General features: G+C 37.2%; 1 protein-coding gene across 1 annotated transcript; it reads right to left on the reverse strand.

Annotated features, from left to right (window-relative positions):
• Positions 1 to 1,953: 1,953 nt before the first annotated feature.
• On the reverse strand, positions 1,954 to 8,479 carry LOC127952209 (putative zinc finger protein 702). Its single transcript, XM_052550623.1, has 2 exons — positions 8,107 to 8,479; positions 1,954 to 3,418 (listed from the first exon to the last, which is right to left on the reverse strand). Exons 1-2 carry the CDS (start codon positions 8,333 to 8,335, stop codon positions 2,949 to 2,951), a joined length of 699 nt encoding a protein of 232 aa, XP_052406583.1. The 5' UTR covers positions 8,336 to 8,479; the 3' UTR covers positions 1,954 to 2,948.
• Between the last annotated feature and the right edge of the window lie 4,919 nt (positions 8,480 to 13,398).

The following is a 13,398-nucleotide window of genomic DNA, read 5'->3' on the forward strand; positions in this document are numbered from 1 at the left end:
TGGTTGATCGGTTGGCCAGTGATTCATTGAATGAGCCTCATAACATCAATCAAAAATATATATATATATATAAAAAAAAAAAGTACAAAAAAAAAAAACTTTATTAGTATGGTAACAGGATCAGCAGTTTAAGACATTAACATGTAAGCACAAAACAAAAAAGATAAAATTTTCAGTGTACATAAGACTTTATTGGATGAATCAAAAAGACATGTAAACTAATCTAACAAACACACACACATACATTCACATGAGTTGCAGAAACAAAGAGAGGAAAGAATGAGTTTGAGAGTTAAAATGTGAAATCCCATATATATCAATATAGGAAATTACTGATCAGCCTTTAATTAATAAACCAGCAAGAATCTGGAGGTTGTTCTTGTGTTGCCTTTGTTTTAAGGGATTTGTTGTATGGCATGGCTACAGAAAGTGGTTTCTGTAAGTTGTTGATTGGCTGGAAGTTCAGGAGTCATTGGAAGTGATGTCTTGGGCATTGGCTGAAGGATGGTGTGGAGTCGTGTATGCTTGTTGAAGTTTTAAAGTTGATGCAGACAACGTCTGACATAGCTTTGCGGCAAAACTTAGAACAAAAAACTCAACAGGACAAGAAAAGAAACTGATGTAGAAGAAAAGCTATTGAGACTAGACAGCTTGTCTTCTCATGGTGGTTGAGTAACAGCAGGCGTGCAGGCCAAAGCACACTTTGAAGAGTGTTTAAAGAGCAGGTCATATGGTACTTTAAAGTGTCCTAATATTGTGATGGAGTCCTCTACAACAGGATTAAATGCATCTAAGTTAAGAAAACATTGTAATTTTCCCAAAATATGCATTTAATATTAGAGTAATTTGCAACTGATTTCTAAAGGATTGGTTTTTAAGCAAGTTCGGAGCAGACCCCTCCCTTACACTTAATCACTAGACGAGACAAAATAAATAAAATAAAACCCATTACAAACGAGGCATTTGTTGCATCCAATGGGACATAATTACTAATTATAATGACTCTGGTCTTTTTAAACATTGCGTATCACACATAGAACCATGTTTGCATTTGTGATCTGAGAAACAACACACAACAAGCCTACTCTACTGGTTCAGGAAACAGTCCTCATCCTCCATAAAATGCACAGCACTCATCTGAATACTTGGTTTGGACTGTTCTGTAACAGTGTTGAAATACAACTTAAAGAGCCACACAGATGGGAAATCAAAAATTACCTGTATTACAGTGTATGATGTAGCTGTCCATCAGTGTAAACAATGTGCAAAGTAATTAAACCAAAAAGTACACGATTTATAAAGTAATTGGCTTCTAAAGTAAGGAGTTGACTCTGAATCGCTGAAACGAGTCGTTATAGATTTCAAATCTTTTGCCCATCTCTATCTAAGTAACGAGAACACTTTGCATAATAATCTCCGCTTACCGTCTCGGGAGAAACAAAACTCTGACCTGCCCCACCCCCTTTTGTTGTCTTCACAAAATTTCACTGATGACTGCTTTTCTAATCTCGGTGAGTTCAAGGCGAGATTTTCAAAGCGTTTGGCTATAAAAGAGGGTTCATTACCAACTTTATTTGGACCAACAAGCATCTCCGAATCACAACCTGTAAGTATGATTGAGTTATGTGTTTGTTTTCTCCCGAGCGTCAGTATGTCGCGCTAGCACTATATGTTTTAATTCTAACGCATTAGTTGTGTGCTCAGTTTGGTTATGCAAAATTTCTCAGGGAAGGCAATTGTTTTGCAAGAAAACGCAAATGTTTTGTGAGTGAATGCAAAGTTTCTTGGAGGAACAATAAATAGGTCTGCAGGAGATTGCAAATGTTCTAGATAGAATGCAATGTATTTTTTTGGAGTGAACGCAGTGCTTTTCAGGGGAACACAGTCATTTTGTTAAAGATTGCAAATGGTTATGAGGGAATATTAATGTTTTGTGAGTGAACGCTGTGTTTTTCAGGGGAGCACAGTAGTTTTGCGAGAGATTTCAAACTTTTGCGAGTGAATGTTCATGTTTTGTGAGTGAACGCAACATTTCTTGGGAAACACAATAGTTTTGCAAGTGATCGCAAATGTTTTCTGTGTGAACGCAATGTTTCTTGGGGGAAAAAATAGTTTTGCAAGAGATTGCAAACGGTTGCAAGCAAATGTTTTGCGAGTGAATTCAAAGTTTTTTGGGTGAGCTATGGGCGTTTCGTTTTACAACACGTATGCGGAACAACCAATCAAAACTGACAGTCTGTAAGTTGACCAATCAGAGCACAGTATGCTGCTGAAAGGTGGGGTTTAAGGAAACTGAATCTTTTGAACAGCTTCGCGCGAACCGTTTGGGGATCTCTGAGAATTGAGGTCATTTTAAAATGATATTTTGACAAAATGACAATGTTTTTTAACCTTGCATGGATTTAACCCTGTTGTACAGGACTTATAAACAGTGATAGGAAGCTTAGAATTTTCATCTTACCGGCTTTTTAACCACTGATTTCTAGTAATGTCCTCTTTTGGAAGGCCAAACAAAGTTTCACTTCAACTTCACAACATGGCAGCTGCGGCAACAGAGAGAATAAAAGTTGTGCCTTCTATCATTGCGTGAACCTTTGGGTCGGTGTTATGCAATTCTTCCCACATAATGACGTAGAGAAGTAGCGGCATGTTAGAATGAGTCTTTTTAGTGTGGGGGTTGACCCTTAAATTTTATAAAGAATATATCTTTGGATTTGAGACTTTAGTCTTTGCAATTTAACAGATCTTCTTTATGCACTAAGAGCTTGTAACACTCCAAAGAGAAAGTTTGAAAATCGCATCATATGACTCCTTTAAGACCCTAAAGAATCATAAAACTTGTGGAAAATGGGCATTCAATGAGCACTTTAAACATTCTCAAGGTATCCTTTATGTGACAAAGACATTCCACACTGAGGGCAGGTGAAATGCTTTTAGAATCAGCTGAATTACCTGATACCAGTATGAGTTAACACGTGCTTTTTAAGGTTCACTTTACATGAGAAAGTTTTTTCACACTGAGAGCAGGTGAAAGGTTTTACTGAAGTGTGAGTTACCAAATGATTCTTAAGTTGTCCTTTCTGTGTAAAACTCCTCCCACATTGAGCACAGCTGAAAGACTTTATTCCAGCATGAATTAACATGTGATTCTTAAGGCTTGTTTTATACCAGAAAGTGTTTCCACAGTGAGAGCAGCTGAAAGGTTTTTCTGAAGAGTGAATTACCAAATGAATCTTAAGTTGTCCTTTCTGTGTATAACTCTTTCCACACTGAGAGCAGGAGAAAGGCCTTTTGACTTCTGTTGTTTTAATGCTGCAACTCACTGCTTTTTCTTCATTGACATCGGGAGCTTTCTTATCCTCATATTTCTTATCCACCTCTTTCCGATCTCGTCTTTCTTCTTTCATTTTCATCTGGCCTAAAATTAAATCATAATAAAAGTGTAAATTAATTGAAATGTAAAAAAAAAAGGATGAAATATGTGTACAAAAGTAGCAAAACTTCAGCAAACAGGGTTCTTTCTTTTATCATTGTCTGTAATTTAACTAGGGCTGCAACAACTAATCGATTCATTCATTTCAGTGGCGAAAACAGAATTAGATGCTGCGAGAGAGTTAGGTGATCCAAGCTTACCAAAATATGATCATTTTAATTTTAAGCTTTAAGCTAATGCATTAGAGTAATGTATGAATATGAACATTAAATTAAGGTTGATGTTTACATGCAGTGAACATATTTCAAAACTTGAACGGTCCTACCGTCAGGCATTCCACCCTTTTCCAGATCCTAATAGAATTTACCATTCCAGATAAACTGGGAAAGAATGGAATTGATCTCCTTAAGGGTGCTTTCTCATCTCTAGTTCGATTCATTTGGTCCGAACCAAGGGCAAACAATTATACATTGTAGCATTTTTCAGCTTTTTTGGTTCCTTTTCACACCACACTGATTGCTTTGGTCCATACCAGTTGAAACGAACCAAAATGCAGTCACATGACAACATCTACATCACTCATTGGCCATGACGTATTTCCTAAACTGCTTTTCGATTGGTCAGAATTTACGTTTGAGAAAATTCAAACAAAAGAGGAAAATCCAGCTAACAACACGGAGAAAACACAACTATAGAGAGACGACTGCGCGGGCTGATTTTGTCCCTGGCCATAATCTATTATATTGTTTGTATACACCACAATATGCAAAAAATACATTTCTGTAATGAAGCGCGGATGCGGCTTGAAAACATCTTTCTAATGCACTGCAAACGGCGAGCGGGAATCGTCTTTCAAGACTGGTGACTTGTCCTTCTGAAGGCTTTTTAGTGCTACATGTAGCACCTACAAAGTTAACGGGGCCTTTGAAGAGTCTTTTCGCTGTCTTTATAAATAAACCACAGATGTGAGTTTTAAACAACTACATTCTCGCCTGAAACACTTTTAAAATTACATTTCATGACACAATAACAGTAATATTTGAAAATGATCCGAATAAATCGTGTTTGAACTCAACCAATGCTGCGTGAACTCAGATCGCTTTGGCTACTGTTATTTTCCCCTCAGTATATTTACAATAAAACGAAATAGGATATAAAATACCACTGCCTCCTTTCGTTTTCATTTAAACATAATAACAGCTGCAGAAATGTACTTAGTTCAGGGATATGTGTAATGTTATATACAGCCATTGCAATGAAACGAAATATTATATAAACTTGCCTTTTTTATTTTCATTTTAGCATATAGATAAATTGAATACAGACCAAAGAAAACCTGTTAGATTTACCCCGCAGCTGAATTATATTTTATGTTTAGCCACTGAAGAGACATCAGAGCCAGCGGCACATATCAGAAGATCTATCCAAGATGAGGCTGCTCTCTGCGGATACATGAGGACTGAGCTCCCGCTGATCGAGTGGAGCTCACCGTCTCTTGAGATCTGCTAAACACATTTTTAAATAGGCGCTGTCTGTATAAATAAACCACAGATTTGAGTTTTAAACAACTACATTCTCGCCTGAAATACTTTTAAAATTACATTTCATGACACAATAACAGTAATATTTTGAAAATGTTGATCCGAATAAATGGTGGTTGAACTCAACCAATGCTGCGTGAACTCAACCAATCAGAATGTTTAGCGCCAAAGTCCCACCCCCGAAAGTTCCGGAACTTTGAAAAAGTACCACCTCGCCAGCAGGGACTTTCTGAGGAGCATTTTTTTACCCGGAACTTTATTTAGTTCCTGGTTCCTGCGGTGGAAACACACCAGGTACCAGGCCAAAGTCCCTAGTTCCTGGGTAAAGTTCCTGCAGTGGAAACGCGGCTATTGAGTACCAGCCCAAAGTCCCTAGTTCCTGGGTAAAGATCCTGCGGTGGAAACACTGCATAAGTGAATGGCACGGCAGGATTTTCTGTCTGAAGTGTATCTCTCTCTGTTCAGCCTTCAGTGTAACGTGTCTAAACAAACAGCACGTGTTGTCAGTGATTTCAGCTACTGTACACTGTATAATGACAACAGAGCTTTCTCAGCCGCTCCAGCAACAGACTCGGCCCGTGAAACTATTAGCCACTCCAGCAAAGGACGAAACGCAGAAAACTATCGGCATGGTGTTTGCCGATAACCGATTGTACCAGCAATCAACTATCGGTGCGGATTAATCGGTAAAACCGATAAATCAGTCAACCTCTATAATTTACACTTTTGCCAATATCTCCTTTACTGTACATACAGTACCTAATTATTTTTTTAAAACAATTACTGTAAATCACCAAAATAATTTCTCATGTTCCGAAGATTATAGTACATTTGTAGTTATGAGACTAACTTACTACATGTGCTATTTTGTCAACATCACCCTTGCTGTACAGACAGTACATAATTATTCTAAGAAAACAATTACTGTAATTCAACAAATGGGGTTTATTATGTACCAAAGGTTGTAGTTCATTCGTAGTGGCCAAACTGACTACAGCTGAAAGCTTGCCAATATCAACCTAACTGTACATACAGTACATAATTATTCTTGGTAAACAGTTACTGTAATTCACCAAATGCTTTTTTTTTCATGTCACAATGGCTGTAGAGCATTTGTAGTTACAAGACTGACTTTCTACAGTTAAATTTTTTACAATAACACCCTTATTTTCCTAGTGGTCATACTGACTTACATGCGATTATGATGTGATATTGCCTAGCTCGTCAGAGAACTACGGCTCTGTGTAGTAAGTGACGCTCCATTTGAAAGCAGGTGATGGATATTTACTGCTAATCAAAGAACCAGCTTTACTGATGAGACACGCATGACAATCACATGCGATTAATCGTGCAGCCCTAGTATGGATGGGTGTGTGCTCTGATCATAGTTTTTATTTTTATTTTAACAAGTACATTTTAAAAAATCCAAACCTCATCAATCTTAATAACTTCTATTAATTTTGTATTTAATCATTTATAAATTATATAATTGTCCATGAAGGTTGGAAGGGAAAACATTCATATATCCAGGTGTGCATAATTATTAGGTAGATTTACTTTTACCAATAAAATGAGGCAAAAAATTTCCGATTGATGTGGTTTGGAATTTGTAAAATGTGCTCGATTTAAAAAAATATGATCAGAATATCAACTTTCTAAAATCTTTGTCCTCACTGTACACATACACACTCATAAATGCATAAATATGAATATAAATAAATAATGTGCTGCAGAATCAAAAGCCACTAGGTGTGTACTACAACCTTTAAAAGATGAAAAAAGAGAATTAGGTGAATTATGTATAAATGTTTACACATTTAGCTGACGTTTTTATCCAAAGCGACTTACAATTGCAGAGGTCGCACGCCTCTGGAGCAACTAGGGGTTAAGTGTTTTGCTCAGGGACACATTGGTGTCTCACAGTGGATTCGAACCCGGGTCTCTCACACCAATGGCATTTGTCTTATCCACAGCGCCAACACCACCCAGTTAGTTTTTAATGAAAATATTTGTGTGCTGTACAAGCAGTAAAGGTGTTACTTTGAAAATGTAACCTTAAGTAAGTCAGTCTGGTCACTATGAATATACAGCAACCTTTAGATAGAGAGAGAAAAAAACACTTTTGGTGATTTTTCAGTATTTTTTTTCCTAGAATAATTGAGTGAAGTGAAGTGACATACTACCAAGTTTGGTGACCCATACTCTGAATTCGTGCTTTGCATTTAACCCATCCAAAGTACACACACACACACCAAGCAGCAGGCATAATTTATGCCCCGCCGCCTGGGGGGAGCAGTTGGGGTTTCGGTGCCTTGGTAACGCAAGGGAGATATCTGCAAACTTTCACCTGTAGTAACTCAGTCTTGTAACTACAAATGAACTACAACCTTTGGAACATGAAAAAACCTTTTGGTGAATTACAGTAATAATTTTCTAAGACAAATTATGTACTGTATGTACAGTAAGGGAGATACTGGCACAATTTCACATGAAAAAAGTATATATATATATATATATATATATAAACCAAACAAACAAACAAAACAAAACAAAATGTTATATATATATATATATATATATATATATATATATATATATATATATATATATATATATATATATGGTAAATGGTGAAATATGGTAATTTTTGAAAGAAAATAGTTTCTGTGAACTGTACATATATTAAGGGAGATATTGTCTGTAGCGACATATTGGTTAAATATTTTCTTGTCAGTTTGCCCACAAGACATTTACTATGGCACTGTAAACATTTGTATTAATTTGTATTAATTGATGGACTTCGTTTTGTACTGAAAGGTACATTTGCAGACGGTCCCTAAAGCAGCCTAGGCGAATATCCAGTGAATATCAAACCTAAAACTAACGCTGTAGAACCGACATTTGAAGTAACGTCAATAGGACTGTGGTCAAGTAGAGCATTATTTGCTTGTTCAGTACTTTTTACTGTATCGGTTCAGTTTTGCAGCCGGCTTTGCAAAAATGCAAATTACTGTAAGATGTGACAATGAACTTTGAAACATGGATTTAAGAAATGTAAGTCTTATTTTTATACAAGGGTCTGTGAATATACCACATTTGTCTTTAATGTCTGTTTGAAGAATAAACACATACCTCCTTGTTCCTCCTCTTTTATTCTCCATGTTTCTGGTTCCTCGTGTTTTATTCTCCAGGTTTCTGGTTCCTCGTGTTTTATTCTCCAGGTTTCTGGTTCCTCGTGTTTTAATCTCCAGGTTTCGGTTTCCTCGAGTTTTATTCTCCAGGTTTCTGGTTCCTCGAGTTTTATTCTCCAGGTTTCTGGTTCTCTCGTGTTCTCTTCACTCTCTTCTTTAACAAACATCATCTTCACAGCAGCAGATCTCAGTTCAGATGATACTCCTCCAGATATTCCTGCTTGATTTAACACTTAGTCTCGACTATGAGGACGAGAATATTACAGGTATTTACTGACATAATTCAAAAACTGTATTTCTCTAATTACAGAAAAAAAAAACTAATGTGTTTAGCGCCACCCACTGGACTGGAGAGAATAATTAATCAATGTAATTCCACATCAGACTGTCCTGAAACTATGCAGCTGACATTTTGGAAATGTGTACTCTCAATCTGAAGTGAAAATGGTTTGTGCAATCTATAACTTTTATTTTTATAGATTTTTGAAAGTAGAGATGCAGCAGCTTGTTTATGAGATTCGGGAGGCTCTTATTTTGTATTTACACATCAGACTTTCCTGAAACGATGCAGCTGACACTGTTGTAAAGTGTACTCTCAATCTGAGGTGAAAGTTGCCTGTGCAATCTATAACTTTTTTAAATATACATTTTTGAAAGTAGAGATGCAGCAGCTTATTTTTGAGATTTGGGAGGCTCTTATTTTGTAATTCCACATCAGACTGTCCTGAAACTATGAACCTGACACTGTGGTAAGGTGTACTCTTAATCTGAGGTGAAAGTTGCCTGTGCAATCTATAACTTTTATTTTTATACCTTTTCGAATGTAGAGATGCAGCAAGCATATTAGTCTAGATGGAAATAGGGGTCCACGCGCACCCCCCGGCTTTTTTTATGCCACCTGATTTTTTTTAATCCTTAAAGTGTCTATTTTCATAATCTGCCAGGTGCCAAGCTGAAATAATGTCCCAAAGGGTTCTTTTTTTAACCCTTTGCTGTACCCGACCGGAACCCGAAAAATCAAAAAATTATATAGAAAGTGGCATAACATTAGAAGTAAACAACATACAGAGACAAAAGAACAAATTTTCCCATACAATTCTGACCCCAGGAATTTAATGGAATGGTTATTTTTGACATGTGACAACATATTGACCATATTTCTGGACAAAAATAGCAAAAAATGGCCAAAGATGTGTAGAGGATCAACTATTTTTTCGTTTTCTCAAGCGCATAGGGTGATTTTATTCCACAACCTGTTATTTCCTTATCATTCAAGTGTCTATTTTAAGATTAAATTGGGTACCAAGCTGAAATAATTTCCAAAATGCTTTATTTTTAACCCTTTGCACCAAACCTGAAAAATCTAAATATGATTTAAAGTGGCATAACTTTTGATGTACACAAAACTCAAAGAGACAAATGGACACATTTTTCAATACAATTCTGACCCCAGAAATTGTTATTTGTCATGTTTTATAACATCTTGACCATCTGTGGTCAAAAAGAACAAAAAAAGTTCATTTGACAGCGTTTTTATTATACTTATCAGCCTGAAATAGGGTTTATTTGAACCTTTTACTTCACCTATCCTGAACCTGAAGATATATAAAATAGTTTTACTTTTGAAGTTAACAAAACAAACAAATTAACTTAAAAATAAATGTAAAATAAAAAATAATAATAAAATAAATAAAAAACTACAGAAAAATCCAAGAAGTTGACTGTTTTAATTTTGGGGCTTTGAAGTTGGCAGTTGGTGGTCGTCGGTTCGTACCTGCAGATCGCCATCTCCCACTGCTCTCTCTTTTGGAAAAATTTCAGTAATTATTTGAAACTATAATTAAGATATACCTTTTGTAGTCATAACATAAAGTGATTTTTCAACAGTTTTTAATATAATCACAAGCTTTCGGAAATCGAATCTGTATTCTTGACTAGCAGTGTTGTTAGCTTAGTTGGGTGGGGGATATGAGATATGAGACTCTGTGAAGACGTCAGTTCACCATACCACATGAGGGATATTTGTGAACAGATTCCATTGAAATTAGAGGACTTGTCTTTGGATACAAGTGGCTATCACCAATATTGCTATAAAAGCTTTACAGGGAAAATAAATCGCTTACAAGTGTCAAAGGCTTCTATATCTGGTGAATCATTATCATTGAAAAGGGACTCTCTGCGCTATGTCAAATCACGGTCAGTTCAATCTGAAGGAGCTACAAGAAGGTGTTCCTTCTTGTTTCCCAATCAGTGCATTTTCTGTGACAAAGCAAACTCAAGTTCAAGAGCAAGACTGAAGAGCTTACAAAGTTTCAGAGTTGGAAACACAAGGAACCAGGCTGGAAAGTTATTGAACCTAGGGCACATTAATTAAAGAAAGAGGCTCTTTATCGCAAGGTGCAGGGCAAGGACCTTTTTGCAATGGAAGCTAAGTATCATCCATCATGCAGAAACAACCTCAACACAGAGTACCAAACCCATGAGCGTGGAAGGGAGAGAGTAGAAAAGGCAGCAGACAACACTGACAGCCTGCAGGCCCAGAAGATAGCAGCACTTCACAAGTCATATTGTGTGGTAAAGGATTACATTCTTAGGAATGTGATTGAATGCAAAGAGGTTGTCCAGCTAAGATCCATCTGCAACTTGTACATGAAGACATTGGAAAATCAAGGTTTTGTCTAATCCTGAATACCGCAGTGAGAAATTGGCAAGACGGTTACAGGGAGACAAAGACATCTCTCATGAACTCACATTCTCCAAGGTGCAACAACATGAGTGTATTAAGTCGAACCTCATATACAGCTCAGCATTACTGTAGATAAAGCAGTTGGTTGTGCATACAAACTTGGAACAGCCAATTTGTGAAGCCACAACACGCACAACCTTGAGGCGGATGGGCTACAACAGCAGAAGACCCCACCACTCATCTCCACTACAAATAAGAAAAAGAGGCTACAATTTGCATGAGCTCACCAAAATTGGACAGTTGAAGACTGGAAAAATGTTTCCTGGTCTCATGAGTCTCGATTTCTGTTGAGACATTCAGATGGTAGAGTCAGAATTTGGCTTAAACAGAATGAGAACATGGATGCATCATGCCTTGTAACCACTGTGCAGGCTGCTGGTTGTGGTGTAATTGTGTGGGGGATGTTTTCTTGGCACACTTTAGGCCCCTTAGTGCCAATTGGGCATCGTTTAAATGCCACGACCTACCTGAGCATTGTTTCTGACCATGTCCATCCCTTAATGACCACCATGTACCATCCTCTGATGGTTACTTCCAGCAGGATAATGCACCATGTCACAATGCTCGAATCATTTCAAATTGATTTCTTGAACATGACAATGAGTTCACTGTACTAAAATGGCCCCCACAGTCACCAGATCTCAACCCAATCTTTGGTATGTGGTGGAACGGGAGCTTCGTGCCCTGGATGGGCATCCCACAAATCTCCATCAAATGCAAGATGCTATCTGTCATGGTTAGTAAACTGTGATCTCGGGGTGTTTACACTTTGTGGTGAGTTCTGTGTGTTCCGCGTCTGCACTGATTAGTTGTGGGCGTCTCCGTTAATTGTATCAGCAACAGCTGCCACTCATTACTCATCCATGGCTTGTCTCACGTCTTGTGTTTGTGAGATCATTGTTTAATGTTCGATGTGGTTACCCTGTTCGTCTGGCTCTCAGTGTTGTTTGCGTTTGGATGTCTGTGTTTTCCCTAGAACCTCATCCACTCTCCGCACGTTCACTCAGCCACGGACACTTACCTTCGGCTCTATTCCCCGCAGCTCCTGTGCCATCCTCTCCTGCTGCCACACGCCGTCATCATCCGGATTACTCACCTTCTCTTCACCATCCCCTCGGAGTGTCGCTGTCTCAACATCAGTGTTTGTTTTTGTACCCATTTATATCTTCTCATTAAATCCATACTTGCATTTGCTTCCAGACTGTCCTTTCACCCACCGTCACACTATCCTATCAATATGGGCCAACATCTCTAAAGAATGCTTTCAGCACCTTGTTGAATCAATGCCACGTATAATTAAGGCAGTTCTGAACATGAAAGGGGGTCAAACACAGTGTTAGTATGGTGTTCCTAATAATTCTTTAGGTGAGTGTATTTTCCCTGTAAAGCTTTTATAGCAGTATTGGTGATAGCCAATTGTATCCAAAGACAAGTCCTCTAATTTCAAGGAAACTGTTCACAAATATCCCTCATGTGGTATGGTGAACTGACGTCTTCACAGAGTCTCATATCTCATATACTGTGTAAATATGATAGCTTCTTGCTTGCCCTCCCCACCTGCATGTGTTGAGTGTTGTAAAATTACCATACTTAGAGTTGAGACATGTAAAATACGTGTTAGGGAACGAATCCTCTTTGGAGGCACTTCAGCTGTGTTACAATGTTTAATTTTCCCCTTGGTAAGTATGTATGAAGTATTGAGCCTGAAAAAAAAAAAGCTACCAACACTGCTAGTCAAGAATACAGATTAGATTTCCGAAAGCCTGTGATTATAATAAAAACTGTTGAAAAATCACTTTAAGTTATGACTACAAAGGTATATCTTATAGTTTCAAATACTTACTGAAATTTTTCCAAAAGAGAGAGCAGTGGGAGATGGCGATCTGCAGGTACGAACCGACGACCACCAATTGGATGGGTTAAATGCAGAGCACGAATTCTGAGTATGGGTCACCATACTTGGCTGAATGTCACTTTCACTTCACTTCAATGACTATCTTTGTCCTTTGGTGTGACATTTTGTCCTATGGTGTGACAAACGTAAAACTACAGAAACATACTTATTTTATGATATCTTAAAAAAAAAGAGTCAAGTTTGGCATTAGGGGAGTTACAATAATATCTCCTCTTAGGTACAATTTCAAACAGTTTTGTAAGGTTGGCGAAAAAGTTTTATTGACATTTGTAGGGAAAAGTTTATCAACTTCATCTATTCATGGTGAAAATGATTCTAATTAGTACTTTCATGTAAAATAAATATCACTTTAAGAAAATAATGTTTTAATAATGTGAACAATTCTGTCTCAAGTATTTTTTTTATGATATTTAATATAATTTCTTAGTACTTTTTAAATGTCACACCATGGGACACATTTACAGTACTGCTGAGTGAAAAAAATATGTGAAGTCATTGACAAAATTAGTGACCAATACTATTTCTGAAACTTATGTTTTCCAAAAAAAGTACTTTTTCTTGGCCATTTGTCA

Source organism: Carassius gibelio, chromosome B3 (assembly GCF_023724105.1).
Source record: "Carassius gibelio isolate Cgi1373 ecotype wild population from Czech Republic chromosome B3, carGib1.2-hapl.c, whole genome shotgun sequence".
Taxonomy (NCBI): Eukaryota; Metazoa; Chordata; class Actinopteri; order Cypriniformes; family Cyprinidae; genus Carassius; species Carassius gibelio.

Coding starts and splice junctions, on each gene's coding strand:
- LOC127952209 (XM_052550623.1), bottom strand. CDS start 8,335: ATGATGTTTGTTAAAGAAGAGAGTGAAGAGAACACGAGAGAACCAGAA. Junction 3,419..8,106: donor AAAAGAGGAGGAACAAGGAG/GTATGTGTTTAT, acceptor ATTTAATTTTAG/GCCAGATGAAAATGAAAGAA.